Raw genomic sequence first — 21,475 nt, forward strand, 5'->3', positions numbered from 1 at the left:
TCGGAGTGGGAGAAGCTTCAATCTATTCTTCAAAGATATGAGGCAGCCTCGGGTCAGCAACTTAATAAGCAGAAGTCTTCCATTTTCTTTAGTTCAAATACAAAAATTAAAGATAAAGAAGACATTATCACAGTAGCTGGAGGGGGGGTGTGTGGAAGCTATGAACGTTATTTAGGGATGCCAGCTTTGGTGGGAAGATCACAATTTCAAAACCTTTCGAGGTATTAAGGAACGTGTATGGCAGAAAATCAGTAGTTGGAAGTCCTCTTTTTTAACTCAAGCTGGAAGGGAAGTGCTCATTAAATCAGTCCTACAAGCAATGCCAGCTTATACTATGAATGTGTTTAGATTACCAAAAAAGCTCTATCACGACATCACAAGCCTAATTTCTAGATTCTGGTGGGGAAGTAAGGAGAAAGAGAGGAAAATACATTGGAAAAAATGGAGCACAATGGGAAAACCAAAGAATGAAGGAGGTTTGGGGTTTAGGGACTTGGAGAGGTTCAATGAAGCCTTACGTGCAAAACAATGCTAGCGGTTGATGCAGTGCCCATCTTCCTTGGTTGCTCAAGTGTTTCAAGATAAGTATTATAAAAAGAAGCATATCTTGGAGTCCAAACTAGGCAGAGGACCATTTTTGATTTGGAGGAGTTTATGATCGGTAATGGGTTTATTGAAAGAAGGATTGAGATGGAGAGTGGGTAATGGTCAGATGATAAAGATTTGGGGACATAAATGGCTTTCATCCCCAACATCCTTCAGTGTTCAATCTCAAGTATGGGTGTTAGATCAAGATGCTGCAGTTAATTTGCTCTTCAACAATGATGGTCAGGGCTGGAATAAAGAACTTGTCACAGAAATTTTTGAGAATGAGGAAGCTGAACAGATTTGCCACTTAACTACCAGTAGGTATGGACATCCTGATAAATGCTACTGGGGCTACACAACGGATGTGATTTATACTGTGAAGAGTGGCTATTATTTGGCTCTGAAACAACAAAGGATGAAGGAGGGAGAATCTTCTATGAAGACTGGTTTGGAGAACTCCTGGAAAAGATTATGGAGATTAGAGATACCTGAGGCAGTGAAACTTTTTATATGGAAAGCATGCCAAAATGCTTTATCTGTTCAGAAGAATCTATACTCGAAATAGGTTATTAAGGATCCTATGTGCATGATATGTAAGGCTGAGGAAGAAACGGTTATTCATTTGTTATGGAGGTGTCCTGCTGCCAATGATGTTTGGATGGACACTCTAAGCCCAGTTTAGAAGTGCTGCATGCATGAAAGTGAATTTTTGGCTTTATGGAAGAGCTTATCAGACAAGTTGACAGAAAATGAGTTGTAGTGGGTTGCCGTGGCCATGTGGAGGATTTGGTTGAGAAGAAATAAATACTTGCATCAAGCTAAGCTGGATGATCCTAGACATATAGGCCAAGAGGTGGCCGAGTTATTGGTCCAATTCAAAGAAGCGCAGGATAGGATGCAAGGGGCTACTCAAGGAGGAATAGCACTGTCTAGAGTGCAGCGATGGAAAAAACCGAATGAGGGCTGTGTAAAAGTGAATTGGGATGCAGCAGTGGATATAGTTGCAAAGAAGATGGGCATAGGGGTGATTGTGCGAGATCATAATGGAGATATATTGGCAACTTTATTTGTTAACAAACCATTTTCTTCTAAACCTGTTTTAGCTGAATGTTTGGCTTTGTGTAGAGCTGTAGAACTGTGTGAGGAACTTAATTTTAGAAATGTTATTCTTGAAGGTGATGCACAGGTGGTGGTAAAAGCAGTGAACACAAAGGGTGACAACTGGTTTTGGTTTGGACAAGTGGTGGAAGACATACAAGGTTTGCTGCACCGAAGACATGATTGGACAGTTTCGTGGGCACCAAGATCAGCAAACAGTGTAGCACATCAGTTAGCTAAGTTAAGTTTTCATTATGAGAGTGAGATTGTAATGATCAAGGAGGGTCCTGAGATTATCTCAGGTAATGTCTTGGTAGACAAACTTTGTAATTGATCAATTATCAATGATATTTGATATGTCATTTCAAAAAAAAAAAAAAAAAATTAGGAAAAAGCTATACGTAACATTCAATTTTACAACTATATTGGATTTAACCTTTTTTTTCCCCCATTTTTCTCAATTGAAAATGATCACTTTTCATTTAATTAGAAAAATTAAAAAATATGAAAAAAATTGTTTTTATTGGTTTTTTCAAATTTGACTGTCAGCTACACTGGGTGCTCCTTCTAAAATCCTTGGATTTAAGATCCCAATTTTCAAATCCTTCTATAATTATTCTTTCATTTTTAAACAAAAAGAAAATATATTTTCCCGATTTATGCTGATCTCCAATAACTCTCCTCTCTCTGCTGCTTTGCTATAATTCTTCTAATATATATATATATATATATATATATATTTTATGAATATATAAAAAGGAAGACATACAAAACGAGGGGGTCGGGCTCCAACGTTTGGTCTGGACCCATATTCCTCGAGCCGAAATGCAATTTGGAATGCAAAACTACAGAGGGTTTGCAGTACTACAACGTGAACTCGTAGTGGACAAGGGTACTGCACCATAGTTGATCGCCCCAAGTCATCTGATAGAGCTTTTCATACTCTCGTTCTTCATATCTCCGGAATAGCAAGTAAGAGTTCATATATATCTTCTAATGTACTTATGTACTTATGGACGTGTTTGGTACTGTTGAGAATTCTCGCCAAGAACCTATACTAGAAAAGCTAAAGAAGGCTCGAAGGGTGTGAAATGCTTCCGATGTCTAAATTAGTCAGCTCATATAGACCGTCTCATAGAGAAAATACTCGAGAAGCACCAATGTTTGGGGGTTGCGGGTGGGATATGTTATGGATGTGTTTGACACTCTTATGAATTCTCACCAAGAACCTACAGTAGAAGAACCAACGAAGGCTCAAAGGGTGTGAAACGCCTATGAAGCCTAAGTTTGTTAGATTGTATATACTATATCTGTGTTAATCAAAGGACTTATTCAACTTACCTTGAGTGTAAATTTCCTCTATTATTTAGCATGGGAGAAAGTGATAGGGCTTGTGTACCAACCCAATTCTTTGACTCAAGTGGGGCCAGAGGCTATTATCATTTGAACTTTCCATTTTCTGATCTTGGGTACGTAGTTACCTAGAGGAAAATTTGGACCCTTATGTTATTGGGGGGAAATTCCGATATGATCTTATCCATGAGGTATGCCCATTAGTTTGGGGGCTTGTTGTGAATGTGCATGTTGGGGATTCTTTAGTGATGATGTTTGTAGGTGTTAGGCCCTCGGTGGCTGGGCTTTTACGATGTGGGGTTGGCCCATTAGCGAGGGAGGACTTTTGCCCTTCTAGTTATGTGATGAGATCATATAGGGTTGGCCCATCACATGTTTATGTGATGAGACTTTTCTTTTTCTTCCCGTTGCTTCATTATTGTTGATTTATCCTTACTTGCAACTATCTGATGACACACATCCCTATGTCAGGGGTGTGCATCGTTTCACCCTCATGTCTCTTTATGTGGCGTGCAGATCTATCCTTATCCATTCTATCTTTTCTTTTTTGTACATGACATGTTTCTTTGTTTTGATGGAAGATAGTAAAACGACGCTGTGTTCCCTTGTTGGTTTTTCCTTCTTTATCACCAGCTTTAGCATTTCATTCATTTTCCCACACTAGCTCGTTCTCTGTCATCATGTCCTTTTCATCCTTGCCTTCATGTTTTCTATTCATTTTTCTCTCTTCTCTTAGTCCCTTCCTTTTGATGGCTTCACGAAAGATTTCCCACTTAGGTGCCCGTGGCGTTAGGTTCTCTCGACCCTGAGATTCTCCTAATCACCTTGGGGAAATATACTCACACAGTTCTCCCATCTTTGAAGGGAATTTGTGGTCGACCACAATGTCTTGAGTTGACTTGGACTTTGTGAGGGAATCGATACAAGATTCCTGCTTCTGTGACGTTGGATTTGCTAAAATCTTACTTTGGGGTGGTTGATTATGAAGGTTTTGCCGCCAGAGTGGGCCACTCTACTCTCTTATGTTTTGGTATGTGACTCACCTCCCATTCTGTTGCCCTATTTGTGATGTGCTTGAATTTTGTGACTTTTTCCTTTGTAGCTTGTTCCCAACACCTGAAGGATCTTAATGGCATGCTGTGTTGCATGGCGACAAGTTCTGAAGCTTGCTGGTGAGGAATACTCAAACCTTATAGCCAAATAATTCCTATATACCTATGGTGTTAGGCTTATAGATCGAAATTTATATAGCTTGTGATCTTGAACTGGCTATACAATGGCGCGTTTGGAATGCCGTTACTCTCATGCTAAGGAGTGGCACAAGAAATTCTTTTTTGTTTTTGGAAGTGGTTGGGAATTTGCTTATGGTGATGTTGAACTTTGTGAATTCCTTATTTTTACAGTATGGGGTCCTATTATAGAGGACCATAATTTCACCATCATTCTTTCTGATTGAGATGAAGCCTGTTTGTATTTGGTTTATGCTTTGGTGGAATGGAATGATAGTGCCACTTGGTCAGACTTTCTTCTCACCTGTGCGAATATCAATAGGTTTTTAGTTTTGCCTATGTGATGACCCCTTTTTATGTGTATTTTCACTAAAGGGGTTTTTAATTTAATTAATATAATAGTTCTTTTATTTTAAATTATTGTATTTTAAATTGGTTTTGTTTTATTTGATGTAGTGTTTAATTTATTTTAGTCGTTTTATGTTTTTAAAATCGTTTTCTTCGGGTCAGTTTTTAGATTCCGGAAGTGAGGATTGAACTTCATTTCTTTCCCTCATCTTTTCTTTTTCCCTTTTTTCTTTTTCTCTTTTCTTTTTCTTTCTCTTTTTCTTTCCTTTTCTTTCTTTTTTCTTCTTCTTTTCTTTCCCGGTTTTCCCCTCTTGTTGCACGATTTCTCTCTATCCTCTCTCTCGTCGCCGGTCTGTTCTTCACCCAGACCTGCCGCCGCCGGCCGACGTGGCTGACACAGCCACCACCATTCAGCTCCCCTTCGGCCGGTGAACACCCCCACCAAAAATCTCCTCCATCCGAGCCGCCGTTAGCCCCCTAGAGCCCCTTCTTTCCGCATGGTTTTGAGCCGTTTCTGGCGCCGTTGCTCCACCTCCGGCCACCACCTCTTCACCACTTCTTCCCCTACCTCTTGCCGACCTAACCCACCCTTTTTCGGCCTCGATCCGTTGCTAGAGCAGCTCCCACGAGCTCAACTCCGTTCAGCCCCTTTTTGCACTTCCATCGCCGATTCCACCGCCACCCACGACCAAAACTCACTTTCTTTAATTTCATAAACATCTCAAGGTCATTCCTTATCAATTTCATATCTTAGTTTGCCCCCGTTCGAAAGTAAGTAATTTACTACCCACGGCCACAGTGTAAAATACACTGTTATGTTGCTTTTCCTCCACCGTTTGTAACGTCGCAAGCTTTCAAAAAATACCTTATAGTGCTGTAAGTATTTTCCAAACTCTACTTTAGATTTAAATATATTTTGCTCTTACAATAAATTATCTGGTTGGTTGGTTGATTTCGAACTGAGTCCGAAGAGTTCGGGGGTCGGATGGATTGAGGACGGAGTTGATTGGTTTTGTTGATTTGTGATTGGTTGGTTATTTGTGCCTGGAGGATTACATGAAGCATACATGTGCATTTTATTTAAATTGAGAAAATCCTGTTTTATTCGTGTAAATGGATTTTCAGATGCGTGTGTATCACGACCCCAAGCCAGGATGATGTATTATCTCGGTAGAGCTTCTCTGATCACTCGAGAGTGGATAATACAGAGTGACATCCCCTGGGTTGTCGCTGGGTGACGATCGGATCGTACGGTACGGTAACGCTGTCATGTCGACTCCGCGGTCCCTAGAGTGGCGGGGACTAGAGGATGGCCTGGTCCAGGGACTCTCTGGGTGCGAGTACTGGGCATCGCTCGTTTAGGTGTCACACGTGTAGACGTTATTTGCGGTGTGGCACAGGAGCCAGAGTGTGCGGATGATCCCTAGGGGAGATCATGGTGCGTGCAATAATTGGATCGGTTTTATGGTTTTGGTTATGGGCCATTTTCTGGGAAAATGGCGAGGTTTGGTTTGAGGCTTTGTGATCCATTTTTTGGAAAAATGATGGTTTGTTTTGGGCCATTATCTAGGATAATGGCGAGAACTGGTTTTAAAGGTTATGTTTTTGGGCCAAATAGGTTTTTGGCTTGCGTGGAAAAATGTGGTTTTTATGGGACATGTGCATTTGCATTCTTTCATGCATATTGTTAAGTTTAATATGTTTTTATCTTGTGGCATTTGAATCTTACTTACCTACGGCACCATTTTTGGTACCGTAGATTTTGATGCAGAGATCGAGGAGGAGGAGGAGGCTGAGCCCTAGGATGCAGCTCCGTCGGAGTTTTGAGTTGGAGTTTATGCCTTGTTGTTGGATTTGAAACTATATTTGTGGCTTTTAATATTTTATTATGTATGTTTTGAACAGCTTTGTATTAAACCAAGAAAAAATTCTGGTACTTAGTTATGAGACTTTTGCTATCCGCTGCGTGTTTCTTTTTGCACATTTATTGCTTATACACACACTTGACACTTGGCGATAGGGTGGTGACCCGTGTTGTCATCATCCGGACGTCTCGATTTCCTCGTGTCCATGCGTGGGATTTGGGGGCGTCACCACCTAATTGGCCTCATGTTTTTTGGTTTCCAATTCTTGGGTGCTCCTTCACTGTCTTGAAGGCAAAAGAGAAGGTCTTTGATTTGTTCAGGCTAGAGAGGTAAGAAGCCTCACTCAGAATGTAGCTTTGTTTGTGGGGAGACTAAACCATCTGACGAGTCGAGTTCTACTAGGGAAAGACCTATTGAGGCTTCTTCGCTTCCATGGAAAAGTAGTTCCGTTTGCTCAACCTCTCCCTTTTCAGATTTACTGGAGGAAATCATGGACCAAGCCGAGATTGACTTGACATTGGTGTTAGATCTTAAATCCCCTATGGCACTGAGTCAGGGGTCTATCCAACTAGCTTCTCCCGCGATGGGATGTTAAGGTGACACTTCTCGTTTTGACGAAGACGATATTGAAATGACCCTTCATTCTACATTTTTGGAAACTGCCCCTACAATCCCAACGATGGGATCATGGACCAAGCCAAGATTGACTTGACATTGGTGTTGGATCTTGAATCCCCTATGGCACTAGGTTAGGGGGCTAGCTATCCGACTAGCTTTTCCCACGATGGGATGTTAGGTTGACACTTCTAGTTTTGACGAAGATGATATTGAAGTGACCCTTCATTCTACATTTTTGGAAACTGACCCTACAATCCCAACAAGTTCTGCCAGCCCTCTTGATGATGTGGGATACGCGCCTTCGGCCACTGCGGTTGTGGTGGCCCTTTTGATTTGGAGGGTGGTTCTTACTCTCCATCTACTCCCTCCATGGTTTCTAGTGGTGTAACTAGAAAACTCCTTTTATTCTTCCCGAGTCCTTTTATGATGAACCCTCCAGAGTTGATTTTAGTGGAGGTCGAGTGTCCATCCCTTCCTCGCCTTTTATTACTTCACCTTACTACGTTGCCTGTGTCTCCGAGTGATTCATCGACTAGAGATGGCCCTTAGGACTCGATTGAACAGCTGGGGATGGGTGCTGCTACGACCCCTGCTTCCTCCCCTCAACATCTCTCGAGCCTCCACTGAGGCAGGATTGTTTGCGCTGTTAAGGTTGCTTGGACCCTCAAGTTCTGATTTTGTTGGCCCCACCCCACGAGCTAGCGGCCGTAGGGAAGAGGCCACTCGCGCCATGGTGTATAAGCTTGAGACTTTTTATCTCTGATAAATTCTATCATTGGCGTTTTGTCTTTTGCATTTGTCAATTGTGACTAATTTTGTACCCCAAGGAGTCGATCATTTGGCCGCTTGGATAGTTGATCGCCTGATTGATTTGGAGGGGGACAACTAATTGACGCACTTGTATATGGAGAAGGCACATTGTGCTGTCTTGATGGCTTGGGTGGAATGGGATAAGATGGTGAGCAACATGTCTTAGCTAGATTAGTACTCTCAATCTTTGGAAGATCATGTCTCTTTTCTTGGATAGAAGGTTGGTGAATTCTAGCATGACTTGGGGAGGTCTCAGGAGGAGGTGAAACGATGCTATCTTGAGGTGAAGGTCTACGAGGAGGAACACAACACGATTTGTGACCGTCTGTACCTTTTGGATAAGGAATTGGAGGAGGCTCAAAAGCGTGGTTCATATTATGCCGCCTATTTAGCTCAATCTGAGAAGGCTTGGCTGGAACTGTCCATTCATCTTAGCATTGCAAGTGGTGAAAAAGTTTGTATTAAGACCCAACTTGAAGAAATTAGTTGAGATCTTAAGTAGCATGACCAGTGTTTCCTACAATTGCATGTAGTTTTTGAAAGCCCCAAGAGGAAATTGACAGCTTCTAATTTGAAGGTGATTAAGTTGGAGGCTTAATTGGAGGTAGGGGTGAGATTTGGCCGGTTCGAAATGAAGAAACTGATTGGACTAGCCATTTTGGCCTGGTCCGGCCCAAATTATATAGGACCAAATTCATTCGGTCTGGTCTCCAATCTAGGGGTTTTTCACCCTGAACCGGACCGGGCAAGACTGAATGAAAATTAATATATATATTATTTATAAAAATAATTGTATATAATTAATTATTAATATATCACAATATTATATAAGTATTATATTCTTTAATGAATAACTATAGTATATAGTACCAAAATATATTAATATATTAACGTATTACGAGAGTTATTGTATAAATTATATTATATGTATAAATTTAATAGTATTAGTATCATTAACTTAATATGTTAGTATTAAATCACTATAACTACATAGAGTATTATTTAATATAGTATTACCAATTTATCACTAATATATAGTATATTAGTAATACTACTAGTATAGTTATTAGTTATAGTATTGGTACTAAGTCTATAACTATATATATTTAGATCAATGTATTATTATATTCTTTAATGTAATATATAGTATTAGTATATATTAATAATTGTACAATTTATTATGTAATTTCTATTTAATAAGTCACTCAAATGAAATTGGAGAAGATAAGGGTGAAGAAGGTGAAGGGGAAAGAGAGTAGGGAGGAGAGGAAAGTGTTGGAAGAGAGCTCCCTTTCCTCAGCATTTCGATTATGGTTTGGGTTATAGAGAGAAGGGGTAGTCTTTTTCTCTAGAATGTCACGGGGTGGTGTGGCAACTAAACTCTAATTCTTACATGCTTTCAACATTCATGATGCAGGCCCTTGGAGGTGCTTAGGTGGAAGTTGTGAGTCTTGTGACTATATCTATATATATATATAAATATAATTATATATAGAGAGAGATGAATATAACTGTCTAAATTTGTTAATTAAATTAATATGACTGCCTTGATCTTCAGTTTTCTTACCCTCATTTGTTTCTACATCTCCAAAATGTAGATCATGGGTTCGACCCCCTGCCTCAACGTATCAAAAAAAAAAAAAGAAGCCTACATATGATGGCGAGGATAAGATGACGACGACGACGACGACGACGACGACAAAGAATGATAGAGGGATTGAATTAGGAATGGAAAAATGTTGAAGCATTTACCTTGAAGATGTTATCTTATCTATGTTCTATTTCCTAATTGTAAAAGCATATATAATGCAATATCATGATGAGATATGTTTCCACTTTTAAAGGTAGCAAGCCAGTCTTTTCTACCATTGACTCCTAATTGAGTTGTGAATGCGAAGTTGAAATTTCATGCAAAATTAATTGAGAATGCGATGAAAATTCAAATATACAAGTTCACAATGAGGGAAGTCCAAATTTAAAATACAACAATGTTGGTCACTTAGTATACAATTTTACATTTGCTTCCCAATTAAGACCATGATGCATGTTGAGGGACCATAGGAAAAATCACTTGAAGTAGTAAGGAAGGTCCAAGACATATAGAAGGAAGTAGGCCCAAGTGACACCGGAAATCCCACCGAAGAAGAACCCACCGCTGAACTTGGCCCATCCGTCGGCAGTTTGCAGCTGGTCGGGCTGCTTCTTCCGTCCGGTTAGTGTGAGTCCGGGGGCAGTGGATGGTTCTCCCTCATTGAAGGAGGCAATGCCATACATTGTCAAGCATATGCTAAGAATAACAACAAGGCCAGCAGCACCCAGAGACCCGGCTGCTCCAGCATAAGGGGTGTTCCTCAGAGGTCCAGTCTTGACGAATGGTCCAACAAGGAGGAATCCATGGGCTAGCCCTACCTCAATGCCCCTCAGAAGTGGGCTAACTGCCGTCCGATATGCCGGAAGGTTTGAGAGATACCAAGCAATCAACGGGCTCGATGTCACTGGAGTCTCTAGGCTTCCAATGAATGGGTCACCGTTGATGGGCTGAATAACTTGGAAAGTTGGCTGCAAAGTAAATCCATGAAAGAAAATAGTCACATCTTATCACTCTACATTCTAAAACTTCGTCAACATAAAGGTATATAACCTGTGTTAATTACAGTTAGGTTTGGCAGGGTAAAGAAATTGTGCTGTATGCCTTGTTTTTTAAGATCTTATTACATATAGATGTATCATATTATCACCAAAAGTGAGCCACACAGCTGCAAAGATGGTGTTTGGAATGGTCTCATATTTGTAAAAGAAAAGCAGTCCACACAGCTGCATGCGGCTTTATTTCTTCCTACTGAAAAAATACTCCAAATTTAAGGTCCTTCATACATGCATGCATACATAGATATAAACATACCTTTTCAGACTGGACAGCTTTGATGGTGAAGGAATGGAGTCTCGGCCTGGAAGGCAAGACTTTGAGGGGAGATGCAGAGAGGCCTTTCGGTGAGACCAAAGCTCTATGAATTGGTGAGGTGAAATTGGACTTGAGCTGGCTGGCCATTGGGGAAGCTGTGGCCATGTCTTTGCTTAATTAGAACTCTCAAGTACTGAAAAGAAGTGTAAGAATAAGAAATGGGAAACAGAGTGCTAAAAGAAATAGAAATATTTTGGAGGGACCATCCCAAGAGTTATAAGAGGCTGTGGTTGCTGAAGATCGTATCATTTCATTGGATGAGAGGGGGCTCAAAACCTTATCCCTTTATCCTCTACACTTTTTTTCGCGTGATTTGATTGGACTAGGATCTCTGGTTGCTAGGATCCCTGGACTAGAATCGCGTGATTTTTCTTTCTTTTTACTTTTTTTTTTTTTTTAAAATATTTCCTTCGTTTGTTGAGATGAATTTTCATATATATTTTTTTACCTTAACCTTTTTGGGTGGAGTTAGTGGAGATGATTTTCCACAACTTTGGTCTGGTTTATTGGTAATGTTTGATTTAAGAATTAATCAAAACTCATCCCATTAATTTTTTCATGCCAGGTAAAATGGACTTATTTTATACAGTCAAAATACAAATTTATTTAAAAATAAAAAATAAAAACACAAAGAAATGCTCAGCCATCGACCGAAGTCAAACAACTTTGGCCACCTTTGGAGTATTGGTGACTAGTCGTGGTCTTAACAGTAATTATGGTAAGAAATTTAAAGTTATGCTTTATAGTTTAATGTAAGTTTAAATAATCGTGTGATTAATTTTTTTAAATAAAGAAGAGAAATGATAAGCAAAGAAAAAAATAGATACAAAGAAAGTTAATTTTCAGTACTCCTGGTTTTCAATCTGAACAATCAAAAATCAAAATTATGTTGCAAAACTTTCACAGAACCCAGTAAAATAATATCTCAAAACTTTTTAAAAGGATTATAAGATATTGTCAACATTTTCATAATCCAAAGTTTCGAAAATTATTTAAATAAAAATTTTTTACGATATGATTTGTATTGAAGTTTGTGAAAAGTCAGTCAATAGATCCGAAAATTTATTTGAATATGATATTTTTATTGGTTTTGTTTTCGTAATGAGTGTTTTGGGTTTTGTATTTTCTACTAATTTCATTGAAATCACAAATGATTAGATGAAATTTCTTGGGAAAATAGGTTTTTTAAAGATTTAAAGATCCATGGATTGAATTTGGAAACTTATTTCGAACTTTTTTGAACACTTTTATTTACTAAACATATAATAAGTTATAGAGAAGAAATCACATGATACTCGTAATCAGGTTAAGAGTCTCCTAGGTCTCTGATCTTCCCTTGCCGGTCATGAGATTGACAACCTTATCCATGAAGATGATCAACAAGAAATTTGTTAACTAGAAGATGGAGTATAAGAGAATTGTGACACCCCCAAATCCCCATGCATGGATACGGGGAAATCGAGACGTCCGGATGATGACATCACGGACCATCATCCTATCGACGAGTGCCAAGTGTGTGTAAAAGTAATAAATGTGTAAAAAGAAATACGCAGCGGATAACGAAAGTCATGATTAAGTACCAGAATTTTTCTTGTTTAATACAAAGCTGTTCAAAACATATAGAATAGAATATTACAAAACACAAATATAGTTTTGAACCAAATACGAAACATAAACTTCAGCACCCCGACGGAGCCGCATCCTCGGGCTCAGCCTCCTCATCCTCCTCATCCTCGATCTCTGCACCAAAATCTACGGTACCAAAAATGGTGCCGCAGGTAAGTAAAATCCAAACACCACTAGATAAAAACATATAGAACTCAAACAATATGCATGAAAGGATGCCAATGCACAAAACCTATAAAATCATATTTTTCCACACACGCCAAAAATCCCATTTAGCCAAAAAACATAACTTTTCAAAATATCACGCCAAAAGTCACATTTGGCCTGTATCAAACTCAAACCATTAACCAATTAGTCCGTATGCACCATGACCTCCCCTAGGGGTCATCCGCATACCCTGGCTCCTGTGCCACATCGCAGGTAACGACCACGCGTGTGACACCTAAAAGAGCGATGCCCAGTTCCGCGCCCTGCACGTTCGTAGCCAAGCATCCTCTAGCCCTCGCCAGCAAAGGGCCACAGAGTCGGTGCGTAGAGCGATGCCTGGTTCCGCGCCCGGCGCGTTTGTAGCCAAGCATCCTCTAGCCCGCACTCCCGTCGTCGCCCAGCGACAACCCAGGGGACGTCACTCAGTATATTATGCTCCCGAGTGATCAGAAGAGCTCCACCGAGATAATAATCCATCCCGGCTTGAGCTCGTGAGATACACGCACCCGAAATCTATTCATGCCAATAAAATAGGATTTTTCTCAATTTAATTAAAACGCACGTGCATGCACCATGTAAATGCAATATCAATGCACAAAACAATCCACCATCCATAAATCAATAAAACAAGCAATTCCGTCCTCCATCCATCTGACCCTCGAACTCCTTGGACTCAGTCCGGAATCAGCCAACCAACAACAAATAATTATTGAATGAGCAAAATATATTTAAATCTAAAAGTAGAGTTTGGAAAATACTTACAGCGCTATATGGTATTTTTAGAAAGCTCGCGGCGTTGCAAACGGCGGAAGGAAAGCAACGTAACAGTGAAATTTCACTGCGGCTGTGGGTTGTAAAATACCGACTTTTGAACGGGGACAAACTAAGACTTGGGACTGATAGGGAATAGCCTAAGGATGTTTATGAAGCTAGTGGAAGTGGAGTTTGGCCGTGGGTGGTGGCAGAAACGGCGGAGGAAGGGCCGAAATGCCCAAAACAGAAACTAGCTCGTGTGAGCTGTTCCGGTGACTGTTAGAGGCCGGAAATGGGTGGGTTAGGACGGCAAGGAGTTGGTGATGAAGTGGTGAAGAGGTGGTGGCCGGAGGTGGAGCGACGACGGCATATCGGAGTAAAAATTGTGTGGCTTGATGGGCTTTTTTCGGCTAAACGGCGGCACGGTTGAGGATGAAACTTGGTGGGGTGGTTCACCGGAGGGAGGGGAAGAAAATGGTGGGGGTGGTGTGGCTCACGGCGGCCCTGGGTGGCTGGCCGAAACGACGTGAGGGAGAGGAAAGAGAGAGAGCGCGCGGGAGAGAGAACCGGGGAGGGAAAAAGAGAAAGAAAAAAAAGAAATAGAAAGGAAAAAGAAGAAAAAAGAGAAAGAAGAAAAAAAAAAGAAAAGAGAAAAAAAAAAAGATGGAGGGAAGAAATGAGGCCCAATCCTCATTCCGGAAAATAAAACAGATCTGCCGAAAACGAGATTAAAAACCGTAAAACGACTAAATAAATTAAACACCACATCAAATAAATTAAAAACTAATTTAAAACGTAATAATTTAAAATAAATAAATCAATATATTAATTAAATTAAAAAACAACCCTTCAATAAAAATACACGTAAAAGCGAGTCGTCACAAGAATAGTAAAATAAAATAAAATAAACCCTAAACTTTAATACACCCAGACCATACATGACCCAAAAATTCTTATTACATGATATCCGAAACTTCCTTGTGCAGTTGGACGAACAAGGATTTGGTCTTACGCTTCACTTGTTAGCTTAACGGCACTTTTTTATGCCTCCAATGTTCTTAAAGTAAAACAATGATGAATAGATCTTTTCTTGGAACTTTAATCGAACATCACATGAATAGGAGAGATATCTCTTCAAATTCTTGTCTAAATTTGAAGGTCTCAAGAATCATAGGCATATATAAATATACTAGTAGTGAAGCAAGCGTCCCTTGACGTTTGCTCTAGCTGTGACAAAATAATCTAATAATAAAATCATATACATTTCAAAATAAAGTAGCATACATATCATAATAACATACATGTGAAAATAAAATTATTTTCATTTTGTTGTATTTTCATGTATTTTAATTAAATGATTATTTTATTTAATATAATTAGTGGTTCTGTTGTTTTAATTTTAACGTGTTTTTCATTATATTATTTTATAATTTATAAGTTATAAAATTTATTTTAATGTTCTTTCTTGATATTAATTATTATTATTTATTTAAATTACTCTTTACTTTAAATTATTTTATTATTGGGTTTAATTATTTTATTTTATTAATATTGAGTTGTAGTGTTTTTATTTAATTTTTATTGTACTTTTTTACCTTATTAGATTTATATTTTCGGATGGGCTCTGTTTTAGTGGATTTTTCCTTTATTTTTGGGTCAAGCCCTTTCAGTTTTTGGGCCCAGCCCGTGTACCTTAAGTCCAGGCCCCTTATTCCCTTAAACGACGTTGTTTTGGTCTATGCCCCTTAGGGTTTCATTCTTTCTTCTTCCTCCTGCTGGCGTCGACTGCTTCTCCTCCATTTTTATTTTTTCTTCCTCTGTTTTCTGTGTGCTGCTGCTTCTCTCCGGTTCTTCTTCCTCTCATTTTCAAGCAACCAGTCGTGCGCGCCCAACTTCCCAACCTCCATCGAAAGCCACAGTAGCCCAGCAATGCCGCACAACTCTTCCCCACACGGCAACAAACAGAGCAAATGCTCCACCGCAGCTACCCAACCTCCACCTAAAGCCTCTGTTTAGCTTCCTAAAAATAGAGCAAATGCTCCACCGTGGCCAACCAACGAGGGCACAAAGCTGCGGAGCCAACGGGACCTTCCCCCTTCGGACGCTGTCCTAGTTAACGCTCACCCATTTTTCGTCGTTTCCCCCCTCCAGCCGTCGCGTGCACCACCCTCAACGTCGTATCTCTCTTTCCCTCGGGTCGCTGTTTTTGTACAAACTGTAAAAACTAAACATACAATTATACGGAAATGAAAATGGAATGAGAAAACACTATTTATTCATGTAGCAATGAGATAGACACTAATTATTATAGATATATATATATATATATTAGACCTTACAATAATTATTATTATCTTTATAAATATTTTGAACAACATTAAATGAAAAATAAAGTTTATATAACTTATCTCGGGCATGAATTTTATAAACCCTTCTCATTTTGGCCATTGTTATGATGGAAATATACAAGCTGATGATATTGGGGATTGTAGGGAAGATTATTAAGCACACCAGGTTCTTCATTATATAGGAGAGGATGACAAGCCTCTCCCGTGCTAGTCAGGTACCTTTTCATACCTAAATAAAACATTTTGAAAAGAAAAATTCTAAACATAAGTCTACACATCACACGTCACAGTTTTTTTTCTTTTACCAAATATTTGGTATATAAATAATGAGTAGAAGAATTCAATTAGTTTAAAAAGAATAAACTAAAAAAAAAAAAAAGTGGTGTGTGGACTTTTGTGTAGAAAAGCTCGAAAAGAAAATGATAGCACATAGGATTTTATTCTTTTTCAAATAATTAGAAATTTAGAATGTTGTGTTAATCAATGCAAAGTAATTGTCTTAATTATGGTATCTAGCTATATTTTCTAGCAATGATATCCTATTGAAAAGATACGTAAAATCTGTAAAATAACTGTCTCTTTATTTATCAATGTAACCCTCATTAGAAATTGATGTAAGAGGATCTAGGTCTAATGATTAGTATTCCTAAGATTTGGGCGAGGGGCGGTAGATTTGGATGAGAGGTGGTAGATTTAGGCGAGGAGCAGAAGATTTGGGCAAGGAGTTAGAATATTTGGGCAAGGAGCGGCAGATATGTGTGAGGAACGACTTATCTCACGGTTGGGCTAAGAGACTTATCCCTCAGATGGGCGATGAGACTTATTCTTCGATTGGGCAAGGGGACATGTCAATATCAGTATTTTAATTATAACTTTGGTTACATGTGTTAGAATTGCACATATAACCCCAATCTAGAAAACTCTTTCCGATGCGCACGTCATGGTCACCACACCTGCCTAGTGGGGCCCCTTCTCGGCCCCAAAATTAGTTGTTTCTACCTCCGAGTCGTCAAATTTAGTTAACTCTTCCATTTTGGGTTAATTTTCTTTTATGGTAATGTTTATTTTTAGTAATGATTTTATTCTTGATTCTTAGGCTAGATTTTAGTCATAATTATCTTATTCCGTATTTTATTATTTGGCATAATTAATTATAATTTTACCATTTTTGTTTAGCTATTTAAGTTCGGCTTGTGAGCGTCAGAACATAATCTTTTTTATTTATGTTATTATAAAACCTTAATTTCAGAGTTTTTTGCTAATTTTTCTCAATCTCAATCTCTACCTTCCATTGTTTAGCTAGCCGTAAAAATAATCTTATATTCTAATTCGGTGTCAACATTGAGCAAAACACCCTTATCTGTTTATGATAAAATGGTTGTTAATCCATTAATTCTAATGAAATTCAAAGTCTATTTGTTAGATTGTAGTGTCACCAAGAAACTAAAATATGACTTAGGGTTAGATGTGCTAGATAGTTTATCACCTAATCATAATTTTGATCAGTTTGTGAATCATGTCATTGATCTATGTTCAGTTATACATAATACAGTATTATGTGCTAGTTTCAATGCTGAACAACTAAGTCATAAATTATATAGCATGACAAAATTTTCATATTAATTTAAATGGAAAATTACATATACAGGGACTTATATTTAGGCATTAAGTACTTGTAGTGTGACAAAAAAAAAGGGTTTTCATTTGAATGGAATATCTAGCTATATTTATATAATTTGCTAGTGATGCAGAAGTAATTGACACTAATTATCATAGCCATAAAATGTCTCAAAACATGTTTGGTAATAAAAATTTCTACATTTTTCTTTCAAAGTGGAAACAAGGACAGGTTAAGTGGGAAAAAAACTTTTTCCACCAATTTCTGTGGTGGCTCGTTGGTGGCATATAATTCATGACGAATAATAATTTACCCACCAGATTTTTGTTTCATGGGAAAATCTATCTTTTTGCCATGAAATGCAACTGCGGCAATCAATGTTTTTCATCGGGGCAAATTCTCTTGCCAACCATTCCATTGTGGTGACAAATAGAGTATTATGGATGAACCAAGTAGTGGGTAAAACGCTATTAGCCATGACATGTGTTGTCGCAATTTTTGTGGCAATTATACTTTACCATCCACGAGTTCCGTCACAAAAGTAATTTCCCACTAGCTTCTATAATTGGAAATGAATATTTCCATATTGACGGAATCGTAGCAAAAAAGCGTTTTCCATGTATTATGTTTGTGGCAAAGAAATAGGCATACCTCTTAAGTTGGTGATAATAGACTTTATGTAATGCTTATTTGCTATTGCAATTTTGCATTTCCAACTAATCCATTCTGTATACCTACATGTTTTTGCCACAGGCATTTCTGGAAATAACCTTTTTGGCATAACCTTGTGGAAATAACCTATTTTGTTACCAAACTGAACACAATATAACTCACATATTATCACCAATTTTAACTAGTAGAAATACATCCCGTAAAACTCACTATTACCCCAACAACCAATCCAATTATATTGGCTCAAGATACTACATACAAATATAATTGAAACCCACTTCCATAATAACCTATCAATACATCCGATATAACCATGAAATCATATATACCTAGACATCCAGCATTCATCAAGATAGAATCATGTATACATCCAATAACATTCATTCAAACATCATCATATATACAAATATGCCAACATTTAGTATAACCAATTTGTTCAAGGCCATGAAACCTACAAATAGAATGTTTGTAACTCAATTCCAAGTAGATGAGAGAAGGATGAAGGGGCTGGGAGAGAGGAAGGCAGCGCAGAGATGAAAGATAGTGTGTAGCGAGAGAGAGAGGGGAGGGAAGAGAAACTCACATATCTCCTTTTCATTCTTACGGCCAAAATGCTGCCTTTTAGGCCGTAACCTACACCCATAAGTTTTAATTTTTGGGCTGGAGTGTTACAAAAATGCCATTTAGCTTTTCCAATAAAACACAACCCACGTACTGCATTGAAGACCTTAGTATTTATTGCTCTTGAATTCAAAATATGACAAAAAGTGATTGTGTACAAGATTTGGGCTTGATTTCACTTAGAATTTATTTGAGTTCCCAATCTATTTTTACGAGAATGACACTTAACTTTTATGACAATTAAAATATATTACTAGGTAGGCCTGCAACCCAGGATGTGTTTGGGCCCAACCCGACCCAGTCCGATTCCGAGAAGAACAAAACACAACCCGATTCGACAAAATTCGGATCAACCTGACTTCGCTCAGAATACCGGAATAGGCACAAAACTCGTCGGATCTCCACCGCGAACTTGGTGTAGCAGAAAACATACAACATAGTGGAGACACTGGCCGAACAATAAGACGACAATAGCCCGTGTTTTCCTTGGCCTCGTACCCCGTAAGAACGAAGACACCGGCGCCAATGACACACCGATGAGGAACCACATGAGGTCCCATCAAGTGAGTGTCTTCTTCATCTCATGCTGGCTCCTAGTCATGACCTGATCCCTCAACCTCAACAGAGTTCCTTTGAGTGCCCTCCCATAGTTTCCCCAGCTCTGAAATGATCTCTTGGGGAGAAACTCATCGATCTCTCAGGGAGAACCTCGTGTGCACAAACACCCCCCCCCCCCTACTGAAAATTTGAGATCTAGAAAGAAAATAAAGAGACGGAGATGGAAATAAGGCTTTTGTGTGGAAATGTGGGCGTAGAGCCGGGTTGAGCCACTGTACAGGTCGAATCCGACCACTAGCCAAAACCGTTCTTCTCGAATCGGATCGTGTCGGTGTTCGCGGACGGGCCGGGTTGCTCGGTTTCCTGCACAAGCCTACTACTAAGTATTGATTTATAATTGGATTATTGTAGTAAATTGCAAAAGATTTGATTTAAGCATTCCGCTTCTTATTTTAATAGATTTATATAAAATATAACTACTCACTAAGTTATAATACGAAAATAAGATATATTAAGAATATTTAAATAATATTATTATTAGTTCTATATAAAAAACTCAAAATTGTTAAATTCATTTCTATAATACACAATATTATTATAAAGTTAAACTAATTGTCACATTTTCTATCTATACATTGTGTTTTCTATATATGCATTTGAATTTTAAGATATATATACACTGTGTTTTCTATCTATACACGGCATGCGCGGGTTATAGGCTCATGATGATAAAAGGAGAGGAAAAATGAAAAATAGAAATGAAGATTTTTTTGCCACGAGTAACATTCGTGGGAACTACTTATTTAGTAATGGGTAAAAGCTTATAAGCCACGTTGATGAGGGTAAAAATTCAATATTTTTTTGCGGCGACTTTATTCCATGGTAAAAAGACAAGGCATTTTACAAAATGCTCTTTCATAAAGTACATAAACATATCAAGGCTTCTGTCACTCTTCCCTTGGGGCCATGTCTGTCCTGAGTTTTCATGCTTATTTTGTTCCTGGAAGGGGGAGAGACATACATAAAACAAAATATACTCAGTAAGCATTATTTCATATATACCGTAAAAATATACTAACATAGATTTTCATTTATGCATTTATCATTTCTTTACATACTTTACATTAGGCATTCATTTCCTCAAAAACATTACAATGTGAGGTTTTTCTTTAAAAATGTTTTCATTTCTCATAAAACATCTCCCACACCTTGCACATCCTTCATAAAGCAACTAAACCATTCATACATTCAATTACTCTTTTCACTTTTCCTCTGATTGGTACACATTGTTACATTCCGTGTGTTTGGGTTAGCGGTCTTTTGGATTCTGATTCAGCCCGTGGCCACAGGTTGGGATGCCTTTCAGTCAGGGGCATCACTGGGTGCACTACCAGTATTACTTACTCGGCATTGCAATCTGCCCAGTCCATTGGTATCATGATTCATTCATTTTATGGCTGTTACATATTTTCATACATTAAAACATTCATTCATTTCCTTTCCTTTCATTCATTCATTTCAGTCCTTTCATTTTCATTCATTAGTTCATTTCATTTATAAACATCATTTCAAAGCATAAGCATAAACATCATCATTTAAACATCATTTCACAGCATCCATTAAGCATCCTTTCATAACATCATTTAAACTTCAGTTCATAGCCTCATTTAAATATTCCTTCATAACGTTATTTAAATATAATTTCATAGCTTCATTTAAATACCCTTTCACTGCATCATTTAAACATCGTTTCTTACCATCAAATATAGACATTAACATTTCATTTTATGGAAAATAAAGACAAGTACTACATATAACATTCATTCATATGCATGCAATTATTCTTTAAAGTGCATAAATAGGGACTGCCAAAGAAGGCCATTACATATATATACCTTAAACCATTAATACTTAGCATACTTAAAATATCATTTCATTTCCTTCATTGCATAAAAGAATATTTTTCATAACAGCTTTTCATTCTCATTTCATATCATTTAGAAAACTCTATAAGGGTATGAATATGATACTTACCTGGACTTCATGCTATTTTCATTTCATGTACTCCATTCGTATGCATGCCAAATGATAACCTACATGCATACATAACCTTAACATCATTCCCTTTTCAAGTGCATATGCAACTTAAAATTATAAATGCATAAATTACCCTTGACTTATACTTCCTTCACTTAGATCTA

At 38.2% G+C, this 21,475-nt stretch overlaps 1 protein-coding gene across 1 annotated transcript; it reads right to left on the minus strand.

Moving 5' to 3' along the window:
- Window positions 1-9,800: 9,800 nt before the first annotated feature.
- Window positions 9,801-11,059, minus strand: LOC122317497 (photosystem I reaction center subunit XI, chloroplastic). The gene is made up of 2 exons (XM_043134619.1): window positions 10,812-11,059; window positions 9,801-10,468 (listed from the first exon to the last, which is right to left on the minus strand). Exons 1-2 carry the CDS (start codon window positions 10,974-10,976, stop codon window positions 9,977-9,979), a joined length of 657 nt encoding a protein of 218 aa, XP_042990553.1. The 5' UTR covers window positions 10,977-11,059; the 3' UTR covers window positions 9,801-9,976.
- Window positions 11,060-21,475: the final 10,416 nt, after the last annotated feature.

Source organism: Carya illinoinensis, chromosome 7 (genome assembly GCF_018687715.1).
Source record: "Carya illinoinensis cultivar Pawnee chromosome 7, C.illinoinensisPawnee_v1, whole genome shotgun sequence".
Lineage (NCBI taxonomy): Eukaryota > Viridiplantae > Streptophyta > Magnoliopsida > Fagales > Juglandaceae > Carya > Carya illinoinensis.